Source organism: Leptidea sinapis, chromosome 6 (assembly GCF_905404315.1).
Source record: "Leptidea sinapis chromosome 6, ilLepSina1.1, whole genome shotgun sequence".
NCBI lineage: Eukaryota > Metazoa > Arthropoda > Insecta > Lepidoptera > Pieridae > Leptidea > Leptidea sinapis.
The window spans coordinates 4012535-4034954 of NC_066270.1; the positions used below are offsets into that span (position 1 = coordinate 4012535).

Genomic DNA, 22420 nt, shown 5'->3' on the forward strand with positions numbered 1-22420 from the left:
ATCTAAATTCGTCTATTATCCAAATAATTTTGGAAGTGATATCTATATTGTTGAAGTTATAAATGCACGTGGTAGTAACTTGCTTTACAAACAAAATCCCAAATTAATACTCTGCCAATCTAGAAAACGATACCCATATTGTTGAACTCCTATATTGCGGGTCGGCCATCTTGGATTCCAAATATGATCCCAAATTTATTGATTCTCCTCCCTTCCATAGATTTCTTGCGCCATCATTCTCCCTGGGGAACTCTTAAACATTTCAAGATAAAAACCCTAATAAACATAGAAATAACCTACCCTACATAAGAACCCTGTTCTTTTCTGTACCCCTTACGACTTGTGTTTAAAATTGAGTATTGAAATAAATAAACAAATAAATACGTCACATTCGCGTTTGATATATTAGTAGGGACCTTTAATAGCACCAAACAACTAATTAATTTCTTAAAAAGTTTCTCTCTATTATCTCAATTTGCATATCCGCGCTCATGTTAATAAGCAGATGGTATTTAATATGTGTATGATATAAGCCAGCTGGGATGATAATATCAACTCTAACAAAACACATAACTCAATAATATTTATAATAGCGAACCGCCAATAAAAGGGCACTCCTCTTAATAACATAGAGTGGCTAAGTAAGAACTTTATTTCCCAAATGGTTCCGTATATTAATAAGCTTTAACTTTGATCGTCTTATCTTGATCAATACATTAATTCATTTGTATTTGAAGCGTATGGAAACATAAACTTACTAAGGAGTATTAAAAATCATAAAAGCTAAATGATAAGGTAATAGAAATATAACGCATCATTGTGTGTCTTCTACCGCATTTATCACGGGGAGTGTTCCCGAAGAGCTGTCTCACCTGATTCCTGCCGTCGAATTCCAGCTTCGCACGACACGCCACTAATTAGGTTATCAGACCCAACTACTGGATGTATGGCGGTGCTTGTGGACACCACAGTGCATTTTTCAAGGAGCTTTTTTCCAAATACTACAAAGCTGTGGAATGAGCTTCCTTGTCCGATGTTTCCGGGACGATATGACATGGGTACCTTAAAAAAAAGCGCATACACCTTCATTCAAGGCTGGTAACGCTACTCTGATTCCTCTGGTGTTGCACGATAATGTGGGCGGCGGTGATCACTTACCACCAGGTGACCCGTACGCTCGTTTGTCCTCCTTTCCTATAAAAAAAAAACTGTAATAAGTGCTAATATTCAGAGACCAAGACCTTTCGAGAATTTAGTTAAACAAACTCTAACCGATGAAATGTAATATTTTGATTGGTATCTTTATTAACAGATAACAACTTCCGCATTTAGATGTACTAAATCACTAATTACTCAATGGTGATCCAAAGTCACCTGTGTGGCGATATTTTTAACTCGACTTCCATCTTATTTTTATTTCTATAGTTAAAACTTTCATTAGCAACATCGAAAAAATTATATTAAAATAATACCAAAAGTATGATTTTTATTAAAGATAACTTAAATGCGTGTGCAAAGTTTTTATAAAACGGTCGTATTGAACTGCTTATCTTACGTATAAAAAAGCAAGCTGTCATCCTAATATGTACATATTTTATATCACTTCTTCTTCTTCATGCCTCAGACCGGAGAAGAATGGGCGCAACGGGCGGGCTTTTTTTTCATCAAAAAAAAGTATGTTTACAAAGTAATATTGTAAAATTAAACTTATTATTTAATAGTCTGGCGGTCGCTCCATTCCCAATCTGTGGTATCATTTAGAAAGTCATTTATGTTATGGTAACTTTTACCACATAAACGTTTTACAACAATTCCGTTGAATAACGTAATACTTTTGTTTTGAACATTTTCTGGGATCTTTTTGTAAAAGCATATACATCGCCCCACAAAAGACTAACTCGACTTAGCCGAGTAGTAGGCATTATAAGTTTTTGTCTGTTGCTGGTGTTAACATTATGGCTATGACAGTTTCTAGCAAATTCACTTAATTACTTCACGCAATTCAATGTGCCTATGAACATACATTACATTACCAAGCATATATTGAGAAGCAACTGTCAAGGAGTAAGTCAGTGGCGAGTAAAAAGTCCATAGACATCTGAATTACTCTATGCATGAAGGTCCCAAAGTTGTATCGATTCGGGAAAACTGTAGGCGGTAATTGATTCCACGAAGTAGCTGTGCGAGACAAGAAGTGCCTTGGAGAACGCGTGCTTGTGGAAAACCAGACGATAATATGGTGCAACGTATAAGTACAATTTCCCATTTTAAAGTAATGTCCGGTCTTAAAATTCTGCTGCTGGTATAAACCCAAAAAGCTCTGTATACTCCCTGTCATACATTATGTAGATGATGTACAGAAAATCCACATCCCTACGCAAAAAGACCTTACAAATTCTTTAAAAGGTGAAAACATAAGCAGTTTAAAACAAACATGGCATAACACATTCAACAAACAAATAAAATACACAAATTTATATTGGAATCGAGTCCCCTGTATTAGCTGAACCCTAATAATGAGCGAGCCAGTATTTATCATTATGTACGGAACATGTTTGTCGTGGGGTTGAAATGCGTTTCTTTATTATAAACAATTAAGTAAGAGTTGGGGGAAATTTGACAATTGGGTGATCGTTATCTATGGGCGTGACCGACGCTTGGAAGTAAACTGTGTACCGAATTAATTACATTTTACGTCAAACATGGTGCTTTTGAATTGGAAGTGTTTTAATTATAAGTAGAACGTAGGAATATCACTCGGGAAATATGAGTTTTCCCCTACTCGTATGTATTGAGGCTCTTGTTAAACTGTTTCAGTGGTTACATTTTTGTTACATGTCTATTTTTTCTGATATCGGATATTTAAAAGGAGAAAATAAAAAGTTAAATAGTGAAATCCGCCTTTTACCTTTAGGAGATGAACAGTGATTTGTCGTGCAATATATCGCGAAAAAAAAACTCTAAACAATTCATAACATAATAAAGAGAAAATAAATTGCTGGAAATATTTATAAAATAATACAATATTTGTCAAATTTAAAAATACTATAAAATCTACTTTACAAATGAAATTATCAGGTTTTAATTTAATTAATTTCGTTCTTCATTTTCAAGAATAGTTAGTTAATAGTCTATTTTTCGCCAGCGGTGAGACAATTGCAATTGCATGGGAGTTTAAAAACTTGTAACAATAAAACTTATAATAATATCCGTAACAAAATTATAGTTTTCCGATAAACACTCACTTCCCAACATCCTATTAAGCAATAAAAAAGAAATTGTACTATAAAATAAACAACAAACAAAGATACTTTCTAAAACAACGGTGATAAATAATATAACCAATGATTTATATGCAGAATACATCAAGCTTCATTCAAAATGCCGATGTTTTCGATCTCAACTGATATCCCGAATTCCCGAAGCGGACGCTGTATAAGGCTCTCATAAAAACCGAGATAGCATCAAACAAGACCTCTCAGGACTGAAGAAAAAGGACCATTTGTCAAATCCCAACTCCCGGCAACCGAACCGACATCCGTCATCGATGTCCGTATCTATTTGATCTCCGATTTGGGCGCATGGACGTTCTATTAATTTTCTTTTAGGAACCTTTAGTTACGATTAGTTTTTCTAATTGGTATCCCCACCATCTGGATGTGTGGCGGTCCTCCACAGTGCGGTTTTCAAGGAGCTTTCTCCCTCGTACTACAAAGCTGTGGAATGAGCTTCCTTGTGCGGTGTTTCCGGGACGGTACGACATGGGTACCTTCAAAAAAAGCGCGTACACGTTCCTTTCCGGCAACGCTCTTGTGATTCCTCTGGTGTTGCAAGAGAATGTGGGCGGCGGTGATCATTTAACACCAGGTGACCCGTACGCTCGTTTGTCCTCCTATTCCATAAAATAAAAACTGTTTTACAACTTTATTCCAGTTATATTTATAATCATTACATTATCTCTAGACCTGACGTCGATGACGTCACATTGTCGCTTCGTTACGGTGTGCAAAACAATTATCACTAGGATATTATTATAAATAAATTAACAACGATTTGTTTTTCAGAATACTGTGTTGTGATGCTAATAATTATAATTAAAATGATGAAAAATCGATGAAAGAGTCTGTGTTAAGCAATAAAAGTATATGCTTTTCTGGGAGTACTTTTATAGCGACACAGAAACTACAGGACTAGCTAACGGTAATTAAACTGCAACCCGTACTGACGCAACAGGAAGTGTGCGAGGGGGTAAAAGGGGAACTGAAGGGGGCTTCACGTTCCAGCGAGGTCCAGAAATTATGTGCCCGTGTAGTACTAATAAATCAATTACGTAATTCTAAGAAAAAAAACATTCAAATTCCCAGTGTTCAGGTAAGGTGATCAAGAAGTTGGCAACATTATATATTTATAATAGTCCAAATTTTCTGTGGTAGGGCTACGTGCCAATTCATTGTTACACCTATAAATCTCGTTCATCTATTGCGCTGATGTTCCTCAAGAACCCATCGTCTCAACCCTAAAAGGAAGAAATATATTATATCAATTTTTTGAAGAAATTGTGATAGATTTATTGGATCATATCTAGGTTTTGTTTTGTAATAGTGGCTTATAATATTTATAATTATTGTTCCTAAATTTCTTCCTTAAAGTCAGTTTAATTATTCATAAATCCTGTTTCTTAAATTCATTCAATCTGATACATTTTAGGTCTACTTAACCCCATAATCATCACACTAATTTAAAGCTACAAAAAGCAACAAATTGTTATTTTTTAGTTTTGGTCATATTTTTTGGCGCTGAGAAAAAAAATAAGAAGTAAATAGTACCTATAAGTTAAAATCATAACTTCTTTTAAAAGTCTGAATTGTTCACATTGTATAAGATTTTGGAGTTTTGACATGACAAAACTATGTTTTAATAGTAATTTTAATCTAATTAATTTTTAATTTTTTTCGTTGTATGTTTATACTAGTTGACCCGGCAAACGTTGTTTTGCCATATAAAGTATAATTCACGCGATAGTTTTATAAGTAATCAAATATTATAGCCTGTACATCATTTTGTTCTATTGTCAATAGTTATTGCAGCGCACGCAAAAATAGGTTTTCGATTTTACACCTTGTGTTACAAAATAGCAATTTTATTACGGATCCCTAATTTTGAAAAAAAAAAACATAGCCTATAGCCTTCCTCGATAAATGGACTACCCAACACTGAAAGAATCATTCAAATCGGACCAGTAGTACCAGAGATTAATTAGTAATTTCGTTAATTTTGATATATTTAAATAGTAAATAAGCCTACAACAAGAACAAGTTTGTAATGGAATATTCCATCGAAATTTCACCAACCCAAAATACAATATTTTATATATATTTTCATATCATTATAGAGTTGAAAGTAGAAATCGAATTTTAATTATGAGTACCCATATTTGATGTTATTTGAAACTGAAAAACAAGAAAATAAATTATAAGTTAAAAAAATCACATTACTAATACAATAAACAACAATATTATATTTTTATATAGACTTTAAGACTGTTTAGAGACTTTGTCTACAGAATTTTAAATTGAACTGACAGATTTTGATTACTAAAATGTAATAAACTGAATGGTAAAACCTCTCTTAAGATTATATCAAAGAAAACCAGGTGAAAGTAGTTGTATGTATTTTTATTTCACTGTTCTTATTTGAATTAATTATTTCGTATTATTGCGGGTGCTTCTAATGATAATATAAATAAAGAAAATTCATTATACATTTCACGAGAACGCGAAACACAGCGTACTCTCAACTTAATTACAATATATTTCTTAATTAAACACATATTATTATATACTTAACATGTTGCGAGAGTTTTGGTATTTTCTTACATTTTACTTGATTATAACTATCTCAATCTTATAATATGGTCTTAGTACATCTGAAAGACAGAAGATATTATCTAGATTTAGGGAATACAATTCAGCTAATCTTCAATTGATTTTTGAGGAAACAGTCGTAAGTAATGTCACAATTTTATTCGTGAATCGATGGCGTTATTGCTAGCGCTATCTACATTTTAAAATTACAATGTTTTACAAAAATATTGATCTTTAACAACCCCTAATTATTGTTTTATTTACATCAAACATGGTTATTCTGTCCAAAGCTGTTACAAATTATCAAATATATCTTACGTGCTTAGCATAATAATAGCATAAAATCTAGTAACAACCCTTGATGAACAATCCCATGATCTTCGAAATATCACATGATCTTTGAAGTAATACATGATCTTTGAAGTAAACCGTGATCTTTGAAGTAAACCATGATCTTTTTGAAGTAGTACATGATCTTTAAAGTAACCCACGTTCTATGAAGTAACCCATGATACATAAAGTAACGCATGATCTATAAAGTAACGGTATCGGGTAAGAATCGCAGTAAATATATGTGATTCAAGCAATGCCTAGTTTTGTGATAGATGAGTCTTAAGGTGTGTTAAATGTTTATATACAACTAAAGCGTTATTTTTTACTGCTTAGTAACATCCAAGCACTGTTTGTGTTTTGTGTACTTCGCATGTTTTGGCTACCTAGTGATTTTTAAGATTTTTTTATTGTTTGATATTTCAAGCATCTTTAGCGGCATTAAGCCTTGCTTGTTTACCTGTTTCTCATTATAAAGGAAAAATACAGCTTTATACATAAATAACACTACTTTTACGCAATGCTGTAGTGATATCAACCCTGCACGCCACAATGCAATAAGGATAGTAAGTTCTCTCTGTTTTTATTAATTTCTTTTGATATTATCCACACGCAAGGGGAAGCTAGCAATAAATGTACCGTGTAATATAGTTTGTTATTTGGGGGTTCTTTTGTGTACAAAATTGCTTTATTAGATGGCGTTATTTGATTGACGTGTGATTTTTAATCGTAGTGTTGTGAAATTGTTTTGTTAAACGATTTATAAAGTTTGACTGACGTTAAATCCGGGACAGAATTGGAAAATATGTAAATATTGTTGCTCCAAATTCAGTTTGGATTGGAATTTGTTGTGCTAATCAGCTAAGGAGACTGATAGATGTTGAAGAAGTTTTTCAAATATTTTAGTCAAATTAGATTCAATATCTCTTATGTAACGTCTAAAACTATCAACAATTCAAAATAGTGTGTCGTAGGCCTAACTCAGCCGCTTTTTTATGCAAAAATATTAAGTAGCATGTAATATCGTACAATAAACATTTATAATTATTGAGCCTGATGGTGTTCGCTTAACTCCCAGTCTGTGGTATCATTAAGAAAATCATTTATGATATATTATTCTTTTACATTTCGTAACACATTTGATTTGTATATTTTTTGGAATCATGTTGTAAAAGCATATACATCGCCCAATAATAGACTTACTAACTCGACTTAACCAAGTAGTAGGCATAACAAGTTTGTGTTCGTTCCTCGTATACTACTATATTTTCGCAGTTTCCAGCAAATTCCTCAAAGTCAAAGTTTTTATTTGCATAAACATGTTAGATTGATGTTACATAAATATTATTGAGTACATTGCCACATTTATGACGTGCAAATTTTATAAAATACATTTCTTACAATACAAAAAAAATCATTAGTTACAATAATATAAATTTGACAAAAGATTAGTAGCAGTATTATATAGTATATAGTCTAATGAATATAAGCATTTTTTACTAAGGTATATTTTCAATTTAGATGAGAAATTCCTATTTGACGATACCTCTCTCATTATTTTTGGGATGTGATTATAGATTTTTATGGACATACACAAACAGTTCAATGTGCTTATGAAGAAGTAGAAGAAATCTAGTTGACTGAATTGAAAGCGGAACAGAGACAGAGGAGTCAGAACATTATTCAAAAGTGAAGTTGTGAACATACCCTCCCGTGTGATCGGTAAATGTTAGATGAACCATTCGGCGCGGTGGGTTTTGAAATCACCAATAATCGCGATCTCTGCTGTGGGGATCTGCTCAAACATGAAAACATGGAGCCATATGAATGTGCTTAAAGAGCCGGCGAATCTCTGACATTCTGTTATTACATTCGCAGATGGTCGTCGCAGTCTCGGCGTAGATAAAGAATGGAGAGGTTTTCTCCTTTAAAGATACTGAGGCGCTTAGAAGAATTTTATCCCGTGACGATACAAAAACTGTGCTCTTTATAATATCCTGTATAGGTAAAGTAAGATGCATCAGCCCGAGAAAATATCTGTGTCTCGGTAAAAAAGATCAAGTGTGGCATGACCGTCGTTCACTTGAAAATGGGCGCTGGTATTACAGAAGGACGGCAAAGGAAGGTGGTCTGATCCTCTTGCTGGAGTCAGCAAAGTTTTGCCCACTTTCAGTACTCTGGCATGGCCTTGAGCATCAGAGGAGCAGGTCCTGATTTTGGACTTCCAGAGATGGATTCTCCAGAACTGCTTATTGTGATACCGTTCTGGAGTAGTCTATGGCTATGCCTCTGGACAGCCCACAGACATAATACAGCGGGAAAGCCTCTATTTCACGTTAGTTTAGCTACTAATATTAAAAAAAATATTAGGAGTTTTTTAGCGGAAATCCATAATCGTCCAAATGTTACCAGTTTTCTTGAGTGCTAATTCAGGCTATTCAATTCTGTTTCGTTCCATAATTCAGTGAGCCAACATCTCCTGAGGATGACTTGTTATAGACAAATCTTAGCGGAATTAACTGTCAAGAAATCTCATAGCATTTGAATACCACTTAGTTATATTTTTTGCAAAAAAATATTTTAATATCTTGTTTTCTAATTATTCAAACATTCGCCAAGTTAGTGACCAGTTTTGTGTCACGGAAATAACACTCATGAATGCCAAAAAAAATTCTTGTTGAATTTATCGCTACTTCGTAAAGGTTGGTTGAGCTAATGAGAAGAAGTAGCAAGAAACTAATTTCCACTCTTATAAATCAAGATTTACATTTTCACCGTCTTACAAACTCATTACAATTACAATGTATGAAAAATGATTTGCTATTTTTTGTATGTTTGTATTTGTATATTTTTATTAAGTGTTCATTCAAATTTCTATAAAGTATAAATGATAAAAATAATCCGCAAAACCAAAGGCGAAATATAGTTAGTTCGCTTTAGTAATAAAAATGCTTTTCATTTTCGCATTCCCGCTTACATGAAACTTAATTATAAAAATTGTAGAGTGTCGAATATAATAAAATTGTAATTACGCAAAGTTAATAAACAGGATTCTATATTTATAAATTCATCTCCTATCGACTTGTTTCAAAAAAAATATCGTGAAGGATTAAGAACGAATTGATTACTGACTTTAAAATAAGTAGGAAGCTATTAAGTTGAATTTACTTCCAATTCATTCCATTCCAATTAAATACTTAATCACTACTTACCTGCTGATAGTATAATACAATAAAACGTTAATTAATGGAATTGACGAGTAAAATATCTTTATATATATAAGGAAATTAGTGGTGTCTTTTTTTATGGAAAAGAAGGACAAACGAGCGTTAAGTGGTGTTAAGTAATCACCTCAAAACATTTATTTGGAACAATTTTACAAAGCTAATACAAACAAGTGAAAACGACGATAGCTGCAAAAGTATAAACTGCATTATCTTGCAACACCAGAGGAATCACATGAGCCTTGCCAGCCTTTAAGGACGTTGTACGCGCTTTTATTGAAGGTACCCATGTCGTATCGTCTCAGAAACACCGCACACGGAACCTCATTCCACAGCTTTGTAGTACGTTGAAGAAAGCTCCTTGAAAACCGCACTGTAGAGGACTGCAGGACCGAAGGACATCCAAATCGTGGGGATGATGAATGGGCAACTCAACTGTAAAGTATTTAAAATTATAATGCAGACTGGGTTTCATTATGATTGCCCTGCATAATGACGTACGCATATCATTATATTAACGGTAATATGAAAAGAATACATTTTTTTTCAGTGATTTTGAGAGAATTCACAAGGAATAAATAAAAAATCCATCAAGATTCATAATACATATATGTTATGTTTATTCAAAAATATATCCTAGTTTCACAAACAGTGAAAGGAGGCGATATATAAGTATTAAGGAGTACTATTTTCCCCGCTCCTCGAACACTTCTTTTTTTTATATTTTCATCAGTCTTTTCATACAATGTCACCGAGCTGTATAGAACTTGCCACCGCCGAGTAAATTGCAATCGTGCTGCTGAAATGTCTCGTTCTATAACGGAAACTTACTAACATGTGGAATAACATGTTTCTAAGATTCTTTGAAAGTGCTACGATTTTCTATAATATAATAATAATAATCATGAAGTGGGAGGCACCTTTGCACAGGATGCCGGCTAGATTATGGGTAGCACAACTGCGCCTATTCCTGCCATGAAGCAATAATGTGTAAGCATTATTGTGTTTTGGTATGAAGGGAAGCTAGTGAAATTACAGGGCAAATGAGACTTTACACCTTATGTCTCAAGGTGACGAGCGCAGTTGTAGTGCCTTTCAGAATTTTTGGGTTTTTCAATAATCCTGAGCGGAACTGCATTGTAATGGCCACGGCGTATCAATTACCATCAGTTGAACGCCTTGCTCGTCTCGTCCCTTAATTTCATAAAAAAAAAGATTACGGGTCATACAACTGCGCCTATTTCTGCTGTGAAGCAGTAATGTATAAGCATTACTGTGTTTCGGTCTGAAGGGCGTCGTAGCTAGTGAAATTACTGGGCAAATGAGACTTAACATCTTATGTCTTAAGGTGATGTGCCACTCAGAATTTTTGGGTTTTTCAATAATCCTGGGCGGCACTGCATTGTAATGGGAGGGCGTATCAATTACCATCAGTTGAAAGTCCTGCTCGTCTTGTCCCTTGTTTTCATAAAAAAAAACATTATTATTACTGCTTACAGTTAGGCTCCATCTTCATATGCTTCATCTGAGTGTTAGCACATTACAAACTGATCTAAGGTGTAGCGAAATGCGATACCCACTACGCAATCACATCGAACTGCTCTGGTCACTCAACACAGTTGACAGAATGTGTTGCTAATGTAAAAGCCACCAATTTTTCCTCCCCTACTTCTATCTCATACCACAATGTACAACTATATCTCTTCTTTTTTTACAGAAGATAGATGCATACAACCACAGTGGACCCTCTCTGCAGACGTCAGCAGTGATAGCTCTCTGCTCCATAGTGCTGGTCATCGGGATATTCATAGGAGCCATACTTGTTTGGAAGTAAGTTGTGAATATAACAATATACAATATTATTTGGTCTATATAGAGTATAGACAGTTGGCAGAGCGCTCGCACGGAACGCGAGATGTCGAGGGTTCGAGTCCCGCATCGTTCATAAAATTTTGTTTCGATCTTAATTGATCCTCGAAGTGAGGGTTATCACTTTAAAAATATAACAAATTGTTTAGATTTAGAGTGATATCTCAAGTCAATTTACTAATATGCAAATGTTGGGGTTGAGCAGGTTATCAACTGTAAAGTAGATCCTGTAGATGAAGCCACAACCTACGAGTTGAACAAAGCATACAAGATTTTATGACGATACGTCACTCGAACGGTTGGTTCAGTTGGCAGAGCACTCGCACGGAACGCGAGAGGTCGTGGGTTCGAGTCCCGCATCGTTCATAAAATTTTGTTTTGAGTTTAATTTTTGTATTAATCCTAGAAGTGAGGGTAATTTAAAAAAAACATAACAATTTCATAAAATCGATAGGACAGCCTAGGTCATGGTTATTTTATAGCAATAACTTTTGTATAAATTGCATAATTATTCAAAAGAGTGCAAAAAAGAATCCTGGGAGAGTCTCTTGTTCCGTTTCTTCTCTATCAGAACACCATTCCTTTCCAAAGCGGTGGTAGTGTTTGAACTTACATCAAAAATAATTCTAAAGGAAGATGAGTGACGTCGAGTTTCTTACTACTCCACATCATCAGGCTCAGCTTTCCAAAGTGGTAGTATATTGTAATAGAATGATATATATATTCAAATTCAAATATTTTTATTCAAAATAGGATTTAAAATCACTTATTGCACGTCAAAATCTACCACCCATTCAAAAGAGACTGCCTCAGACCTGAGAAGAATGGGCGCAAGAAACTCAGCGGGCTTTTTTTTAATATAAAATATGGATTACAATGTAATATCGTACAATAAACTTTGATAATTAAAGAGCCTGAGGGTGTTCGCTTTATTCCCAGTCCATGGTGTCATTAAGAAAATCGTTTATGTTTATAAATAGAAAAATACTGCTAAACTAAATAAAAACAACAAATTTGTTTTTCCTTTGATGTGTCCACACATAATTTCTATGAGAGAATTTATTGACGCACGGTTTGACAGTTCTGCTGTGAAACAATTTCATTACGACAACAGGGTGCATATTTTACGAAGTAATTTTTGATGTTGTGATATATTATTGACAAATTCATATAAAAACATTATTTTATTTATTATATACAGAACAACGTCGGTCGGGTCAGCTAGTTTTACATAGAAATTTATAAAGTGCGAAGCAATTTGTCTTTTTGTTTCTTGCGGTATTATTTTATTCTATTATTTATTTATTATTAGTTAGATTAAGGATTGGTCTCCGCTGCGTTCCAACTACATACCGCAAGCGTGGCCGCAAAGTGCGGCTTCTACGCCCAAGTCAGTCAAGTCAGTCTCGAACATGTGTAACGTTCACGTGCCACATGTTCTGTTAAACTTTGCAAATAATTGAAACTAAAACGCGTAGTAAAACTTTTTAAAAATAATACTGCATGAAATAAGAAAGACACTGGTAGGTAGCACATATTATCATCAGTAAGTATTTTGTATTTTATTTATTTCAATGTAAAATAACACGAAGTGATATAATTTGAAGGATGCCATTGAGTGTCAACTGTCAAGATGCCACACAAGCATCTAATAGTTGCCGTAATAAAAAAGCTACTGTTCTTACGTAGTGTGGTATCTAGATGGAGTACAGCGGAGACCAATCCTTAATCTAAGAATTCTAACTATTGTTGTTGAAAACTATGTTCCTGTAAACTATTAATTTAAATGAATTTGTTTTAAAATAAAACGTTATTTACTTGAACTTGATGAGTAAGGGTTGAAAGTGAATGAACCTTATTAGGGTGTTCACAGTGGGTGTTTAATAGGTCTTAAAACCGACGACACACGAACGCAATGGCTTGTGAAAGTTGATTAGAGTAGCTGTCACCTATTCAAGATTTAATCTCAGAAGTGGTTTAGTGACACAAGTCAGAGGCGGGTAGCGATTAACATTTATTTTTTCATTTTTTTCGGATTCATCCATACATCCATATTTGTTAGTACTGTTTGCGAACTTACAAAATAGTGTTAGTAATAACTCATTAATTCACATACATATTTAGAAAATTTCATTAAAAATTGTCATAATTATTTTCATTTGTCATTGATTATTTTCTTTCCAAATTAGTAAATAGTAATATATATATAACTATTGACATTCATAAGCATATTTTTTTAAACTTATTAAATAATTATATAAATAATTATAGTAAAAACTGTCTTAAGCTAAATTATTTTTGTTTTACTATTATTTAATTTTTTTATTTAAATATTAATAAACATTACTTTGGTATTGTTCCTAAATATCAGTTATTGAAATAAACGGAAGCTAATTGGAAAGAAAGCATTTAGCAGTTGTTATAATTTTTTGATTATTCACAAAAATGTTTTCTATTTATATATGACTATTAAGCAGTTAAGTATTACTTTAAGCATTCGTCAAACTTTATTTTCATTAATTTTTCATTTCAATAAAAATGTGAATTTCAAATATGTACTTCGTAGATGAAATACTCAAATTAGAACCTCTTTTAATAATAATTTTGTAGTAAGTACAAGACCGAATTATTCGAATAAAAGATATAGAAGATCACATAAGAAATAGTCGATGCTATTTATTATGTGATAATTCAAAATAACAGTTATAAATAACATCAAATTTTATTACGTCTTATTTTGTTTTTAACTCTTTACGGCTATTAATAAATCAAATGAAAGTATTGCTTTTCATTAATACAATCAAATCGCTATCGCTACAGCTTATAACTTAACGAGTCTAATTAAACATGTCGCAGTCATAATACAGTGTACACACGTCTTCTAGTTGGATATAATATGGATTAAATTGCTGTTGTACCATCGATAAAATTTATGCACAACTGACTTTGTTGATCATTATTTTTTAGCAAATTTGGGATTGAATATAGGATAACCCCAATTTCAGAACTGATTTTTAGTGAGGACCTACTAAAGCGACCTATTGATAGCAGTCGTAGAGAATACTATACCATTTGTTGTAGCTCCAATCCAAATGAGCGTTTCATAGCCGAGCGTGACAGCCGCAACCAGCCAACAACGCACCTAAAAAGTTCCCACTTCAAATAGAGAACAAACTAATCAAAATAGTATGACTAGTAGGCGACTATAGTTGCTCCCGCTACAGCTTGTGACTTGGAAGGTCACGTACCTAATTATACATGTCGCAGTCACAATACAGTGTACACACGTCCTCGAGTTAGATATAATACGGATTGACACTTTGATTTATGAATGACACATGTGTGTTAGGTATTTAAGCAGGGACGTACACCTTAGAACCTCATGCATGGAATTTACATTTGTTTCTAAATACGCAACTTTTGAGATAGTTAATAAATATTATCACTGAATTGACCTCAAAAGCTGGGGCTTCGCGACTATCGCGACAAATGTGGCAAGCAATGTGACAAGTTCGGCAGATTGAACAGTATTCGGGCCATGACGAATTATTATGGTGGTAATGTCGGTTAGTTGGCGCGAATCTAAGGGTTGTATTACGACAATATTCGCTTGTGTTCTTCGCCACTTCAGTTGTAGTCCAGACTTTGAGATTTTCTAACGTTTTGCAAATAGTAAATACTCGCAATATTCATACGCCTAAAATAGGATATCATCCCCACAATCTGGATGTGTGGCGATCCTCCACATTGCGGTCTTCAAGGAGCTCTCTTCCACGTACCACAAAGCTGTGAAATGAGCTTCCTTGTGCGGTATTTCCAGGACGATACATATTACATACACCTTCAAAAAAAGCGCGTACACCTTCCTTAAGCCGGCAACGCACCTGTGATTCCTCTGGTGTTGCACGAGAATATGGGCGGCGGTGATCACTTAACACCGGGTCCTCTTTTTCCATAAAAAAAATTTATTACAAATTTTACAGAGATTCAAAACAATGCCAGTACCTACTTCCTCAATTAACTTCCTTACATTTCCTCCAATGTAAACAAGAACATCGGGAATACCCGTATACGATGTTTTTATAGCGCCAATGTAACACGAATATCCGCGCACTAATGTAGCAGTCCACTGCAGTAAGAAAAAATACTAAAGGGCGTTAAAAATAGTAGAAAAAGGTTAAACAGCAGGCGGTCAATAACACAACCAATCAAATTCAAATAGTTTTTTACTAAAGATTGAAATAAAAATCATAAGTCACAATCTACTGTATTCCCATTAGGAAATCAAATGCCATAGACCGGAGTAGAACAGTTGAAAAATCCGATGCTTTTCCTCTAATGTAAAAGAGATCATAGGGCATGGTGCTCTTCTCCTACTTTTTGAATAGACATTTTCACCAAAACCCACTTTTATAAAAAAAATTTAGCGCTAAAAAGGTACCTACTTAAAAATAATACGAACCAAATACGAGAACAAAAAACAAGAACAGTCCCCAAATTTTCGAGTGGGTTATTAAATACGTTCTAATCATAACTTGTCCCGTTCTAAAATAACCGTTTACAAAAAGTGTATCCCGAACGTTACGGGAACGATCCCCGCAATGTTTATGTATTGACGTAAAATGATTTATGGATAATAAACACAACAATATGGCGCCATATTGCATTGGAATAACTGTTTCCTTTATCTATTTATAGCTGGCGATCTAGCTCTATCAACTTTAGTTTAAAAATCAATAGCTAAACTGACGGAGCGTTATCTAAAAATCGGGTGGTAGAAATTGTAATAGGGGTAAATGAAAAATACAATGCAGTTGCTAGAATTTTTATAATCGGGTTAGGATAATGTTTTATGAATAAACTTCAATGCTTCGGCCATACTGCCTCATAATAAGTATCAGCTGCTGCAACATGCAAGGGAAGATAAAAAGAAAACGGAAACCAGGTAAAAGCTATGGTTGAGAAACTCTAAATGTACCTGCGTGCTGCTAAGTTCAGTGCCAATCTCCGCAGAGAATTCTAGATTCCTATTTCGTATCTAGTTTTATTCCGAATTATTATTTCGGCACATAAAGGACCATGTACTGATATATGTTTATTATAATATTACGATGAGAAAATCAACCTCTGGTAACAAATAACATAAGACCCTGCTAATTATATTACGTTTGTTACCCTCCCCAATAGGTAAACCTACTCAAAGTTAAGGTTAATGATGTATATATAAGTTATCACGGGCTACTATCCGCAACTCGACGACTATGGCGCGCCTATTTTGCGTGGTGAGGTGGTCGGCTAATCTTGCCATCCCAGCTCCTCAAGGTAGTTAATCAAACCTCTGATGTCACCCATGACCTCAGGGAGAGTCCTCGGTGACCCCTGGTGTTTAGCCCAGTAAGTGGTTACACTCCTACACTCCAGAATGATGTGTGCGGCCGTCTCTTCTGCCTCCATGCAGGCTCTGCACAGCGGGCTGTCAGTGACAACTAAACAAAACAGATGTTTGTTAAAAGGTCCGTGACCCGTTATAACATGGGTTAATTTACGTAATCTTTGGTGTGGGAGTTTTAGTAGCTTGCGAGAGAGCCTGAAGTCTACTTGGTTAATGATGTAATGATCGGGAGTGATTCCACACTATTAAATCATGAAATCTGAAAAACGAAAGGATTTTGTCGTATTTGTGTATGAAATTATTATTACCGACATAGTATGAAACCTTTTGAGTCTTCTGGCTACTGAACTGGGTGAAGGTGATTCTAACATCAAGTGAGTTTGATATTTTTCTGACAATCTATACATATTACAAAACCCCTTAGTAAGGTTTTCTTGGCCATAAACAAATTTTGTAAGCTAATAAATAAAATTTCAATAACTTTTCAGCTAAAAACAAAGTGTATCAAGATGTAAATCTAATACTAATTGTAAAGAGATATTATTAAACATAGATAATGTGGAAATCTACGAATTGGATATAAGAAGCAAAGATACGATCTAAGAATTCTATCACATACGAAATGATATCGTCAAATGTTGTAGACAGTTGAATATAACGTACAGAAATAGCAATTTACGATAGAGACTCTGATGCGTGACTAATTACGCCAAAATTATACACTCTGTTCGCCGCCACAACGCGATTGGCTAATATTAAATCGTCCAGCCAATCAGCGAGCAGGGCGGGACAGCGTATGCGCAAGTCTAGCTTCAAACCAATATGAATATTCAGTTTTTTCTTCATATCCTGTCTGAAGGCAATTCGTTTGAATTAAATCACCTGTTTGACAGATGTTTTTTGGAGATATTCAATGGCGACGTTTGTCGACATTACATTTGGCTATCGTAAAATATTTAAATCGTTCGAGTACTGTAGGTATTTTAACTTGAACTTTTCATTAAAAAGTACCCATTTGTGTTTAAACCTGACAGACAGAGACTATTTATATTGCAAATAATAACATCAGTATGTTATGAATAAAGAAATATATCTGCCAAATATAAAGTTTTCTTAATAAATTGTAAGAAATATGTCTTATGCCTAGTTGTCAAGGTAAATTTATGACAAGCTTTGTATTCAAATCTACTTTGATGCGTAATAAACATAGATACTCTAGAAATATTACCTAAAAGCAATGGAATAATGCATTTAATTTGAACCTAACGTCCACATCTTTCGTCGAATACAGCTGCAATTTATAAAGCATCAAATTAATAATACAAACCTTATGAAACAATGAGAATAATAGTGATACTCTTAAAAAACAAAGCTACTAAACGCAGCGGGTCCTTCGCTCGAAACTTTCGGTTGTAAAACCTCTTCGAAAAGCGGGGTCCAACCTGCACAATGGATTGTTAAACCTTTTGTCTTTCAAGTGCTTAGGCTGGGATTTTCAAAGTGAATGTGAAGTGCGTAACATTGAACTAAGATGTTTGAGAGGACAGTACATAAATTTGAATTTATGAACAGAATCTGGTAAATATCCTGCAGTTTTAAATTGTTATTGCCTTCTTAATTTTTGTAGCATAAATCATTGATAGGTTGTGTCATGTAGAGAGAAGAAATTGAAATAGATTGAATGAACAAATTTAGAGTTTAGAAGGCTTTGTTGTATGGTATAAGTGGACAAACGAGTTTATTCACCTACTGGTAATATAACAGCGTCCGTCGGCCTTCTAGTTAGGTGTACTTAGAAACACCGTCCAAATAAATTATTTCCACAGTATTGGTTTCGCTGTTCTTCAATAAAAGTTCCTTGGGAACGGCGAATTCGGCCGTATCAACGCATTGAAAAGATCCCAGAAGAGTACCAAGAAATGGGAATGTTGCATGAATTGGTAGTTGCGAATGAAAGGAGCCAGGAAATTAGGACAAATGCCAGTACATAATCTGTCTACTACCCATGCCATATCTTGACTCATGATCTATCTACTAATTCAGCTTTCGTGACTTCTTAAAAACGCATCAACTCTTCCATACAGTCTCTTTTCATTTTGATTCCCATTATCTCTACCTACACTTCCATCCACATTTGCTATTTTGTGCATTCAATCTAGTGTCACGGATTGTCTTTATACGAATAGACCACTACTAGACAAATCGCAACACTGAGTAAAACCTCCTTTTAAAGTTAGGAAACTTTTTACAGATATCAGAAAAACACCTTTCTGTATGTTTCACAGCATATATACCTATAAATAAGATTGGAGTGTCTATTTGTAATATTGAAATAACCGTTTTTACTACATGTATATGAATATATATACGGTACATACACCTAAATAACATTTTTTTACAATTTTTGTCTGTCTGTGTGTTCCGGCTAATCTCTGAAATGGCAGGATCGATTTTGGACGGGAATTTTACTGGCAGGTAGCTGATGTAATAAGGAGTAACACAGGCTACGTTTATTTTAGACAAAATCTTTTATTTTAGAAAAATTATGTCATGTTGCAATGTCAAAGAAACGGTCTATGTCAAAAAATAATTTATATGGCTTTCACTTTTGCCGTGTCAGCTAGTCGTAGATATAATTGGATATTAAAAAATTTATATGATATTCGTATATGGCCTGTTTTTTTTTAATTTTATTTATGGAATAGGAGGACATACGAGCGTACGGGTCACCTGGTGTTAAGTGATCACCGCCGCCCACATTCTCTTGCAATACCAGAGGAATCACAAGAGCGTTGCCGGCCTATAAGGAAGGTGTACGCGCTTTTTTTGAAGGTACCCATGTCGTATTGTCCCGGAAACACCGCACAAGGAAGCTCATTCCACAGCTTAGTAGTACGAGGAAGAAAGCTTCTTGAAAACCGCACTGTGGAGGACCGCCACATCCAGATGGTGTGGATGCTATCCTAATTTGTGGCGTGTCGTGCGAAGGTGGAATTCGGCGGCAGGAATCAGGTTAAACAGCTCTTCGGAACACTCCCCGTGATAAATGCGGTAGAAGACACAAGAAGTCTCGTTTACCATTCTACTATTTACATTTGTTGAACAAGACCAGGCAGTGTAAATTACTGTCAATCTGTTTCTGAACCCCCGGGGCGATTCACTACTAGTAGATACCTAAGTGAGCCAAAGCTGAGCTAGTTAATATAAATGCCCCACATAAACTGTACATATCATAGTAACATCTGTATTAATCCCCTCTATCACATTATCATTACATGTTCTGTATTGCTCGAAGCCCTTATTATGATGATCTGCATACAATGACGTATTTGCATGATATCTCAATTCACTCTTGTGTTGATTTGAATAAGCACGATACATTTCACGCATGGTAGATTACGAAAATACGGCGCGGTGGATCAGCGAACTTATCTTGAATTAAGTTCTATTAAATATGAAATAAATATATTGTTATACGATTAAATACGACGATCTTGTTCAAATGTTTATATCAACTCACACCTATAATAACGTAATGATTGGTAATATTAACATCGATGCTGTTATTATAATTTTATTCCAAATGCACAATATATTGGTTGTTATTCAATACTCGCATCATTTTTCAATGTATCTGTTAGCATCTGCGTCCAATATATTGATGAAATGAAATAATAATAATAATAATTCATTTATTTCAGGCTACAAGGCCCATAAAATAAATACCTTATAGTCTAACATACATATGATATATAACTTAAATCTACGTCACATTTTCGCGGCGATGTGAGGGGCGGGTTCGGTAGCTTTCGGCGGTCGGCGCCGTCCGCGATACTTTGGAACACGACCCCCTTCGGCCACAGCTGCACGTCCAGGAAGGTCGTTCCGTCGGGACGCGAACAACAAAGAGTTGAAGTCTACTGCGTGACGCGTCACCAACTTTTCGACCCCCAACCGGAACCTTGTCTTCTCCACCAAGTACTGAACAATGTCGGAGGCCTTAGTGGTGTGGTGAAAGTGAGAGACGTAGATGTACGTCGCTGGGATTACGGGACGCAAGAGCTGGTTCTGTCCTATCGGTGCTGTGCTACATTGGTTATGACTAGGAGGTCTCCCAAATGAAATATACCTTTATTGCACTCCACAAAAAAATTAAATATGTTATATTTATTTTAAAGTATATAAAATAAACAATAGGTGGCCTTACCGCTTAAAGGCAATTTCTTCCAAGCAACCTGTACTGGCCACACTGAAATAGTTTAAGTTAATAAGATAACAGTAGGTGGAATATTATTATTATATATTGATTCTAATTATGTACAACTGAATTTATTCGAAGTTGGTCATCATGACCAATAGGTACATTACTTTAAATTAACTGAACATATAAATATAACAACAAAAAAAATATGACAGGACCAGGACATAGACTATATTTATTTCAAAATTATCGTCTGGAGCAACTGCATTAAGATTAATATTTAAAATATTTGTATATTCAAGTTGAGATAACTTGTATTTGAGAAAATTCACGCTTTTTTTGTATTTTTTTTGTGTTATTCATTTTTTTTTGTATAACCATTAATTTTAGTAAATAAATTTTGTAACTCTTAATTCTTTGATTTCTATTCGCATCGCACTAATAAAAGAGAAGAGAAGTAATCTATAATATTAAAATAATAAGTTTGTCAAACATACTAGCCGTGTGTATCGCAGAGAAGTGCTTCGTGTTGTTTCAAACAATAGAATTTAATGACTGCCGTTGTTCTAGCGGACATTACTGATAATTCTATTTCACAACCACATACTTCTACATTGTAGCTGTTCTTAATACTGGCACCTAGTTATATTTTGCAGTTGCTTTCATGTTGCAGAACATAAACTTATTAGACATTTTGCAATATACCTACCAGAACATTCAATCTTTAAACACGTAGCAGTATTATCGCAAATGGAACAATAATTTAAATTTGAAAAACGAATTATCAATGCAACTACAAAATAATTTTAGCCACACATCTAGATACTTACCAAATTGTTTTTTTCCTACCTTGATCACAAAACCGTTAGCCAGTGGGTAGCTCCTTTGCACCGGATGCAGGCTAGATTATGGCTACCATAATGGCGCCTATTTCTGTCGTGAAGCAGTAATGTGTAAGCATTACTGTGTTTTTTTCTGAAGGGTGGAGCAAGGTGTCTAGCGCAATTGTATTGCCGCTCAGAATTTTTGGATTTTTTTCAATAATCCTGAGCGGCATTGTATTGTAATAAGCAGGGCGTATCAATTACCATATGCTGAACGTCCTGTTGTCGAAACAGTAAATGTCGATTGTCGCTGCTCTATTATCAACGGCATTTACTGTTAATATAGCCATTTGAGCCACTCATTTAAAGCATGGAATATTTTAATACTGTTTTTAACGCGTTAATAGGCTTTAGGCGTTACCGGTGCCTTTTGTAGATCATATTAAAGGCCGAATCTTTAATGACGTCGCTTACTTTTATTTACTATTGCTATCTGTACACACGTGTTACTACAGCGTATAACAATAATCAGTAGTAAATTAATAATAAAAAATGTTTAGGTCAACCAAAGAGCGGAATTAAAGACGTACCCTTTTATTAAAATGATTTTGCTTACTATACTGCTGCACTTGCAAGTATGTAACTACAAGCCGCCATTTCAAATTTGGTTTTCTTCTTTTGACAAAGCTAATAAAAAAAATTATTGAAGTAGCCAT

The 22420-nt window shown here is 34.5% G+C and overlaps 1 protein-coding gene across 6 annotated transcripts in view; it reads left to right on the forward strand.

Moving 5' to 3' along the window:
* LOC126964921 (uncharacterized) overlaps positions 1–22420 on the forward strand; it is a 648802-nt gene that overhangs the window by 237280 nt on the left and 389102 nt on the right. For all 6 annotated transcript variants that reach the window (XR_007729448.1, XM_050808242.1, XM_050808243.1 and 3 more), the window contains one exon: positions 11136–11248. Coding sequence is in view for 5 of the 6 variants with exons in the window: in XM_050808242.1 (XP_050664199.1) it covers positions 11136–11248 (113 nt within the window). In the remaining variant the exon portion in view is untranslated. The remainder of the gene's footprint in view (positions 1–11135; positions 11249–22420) is intronic.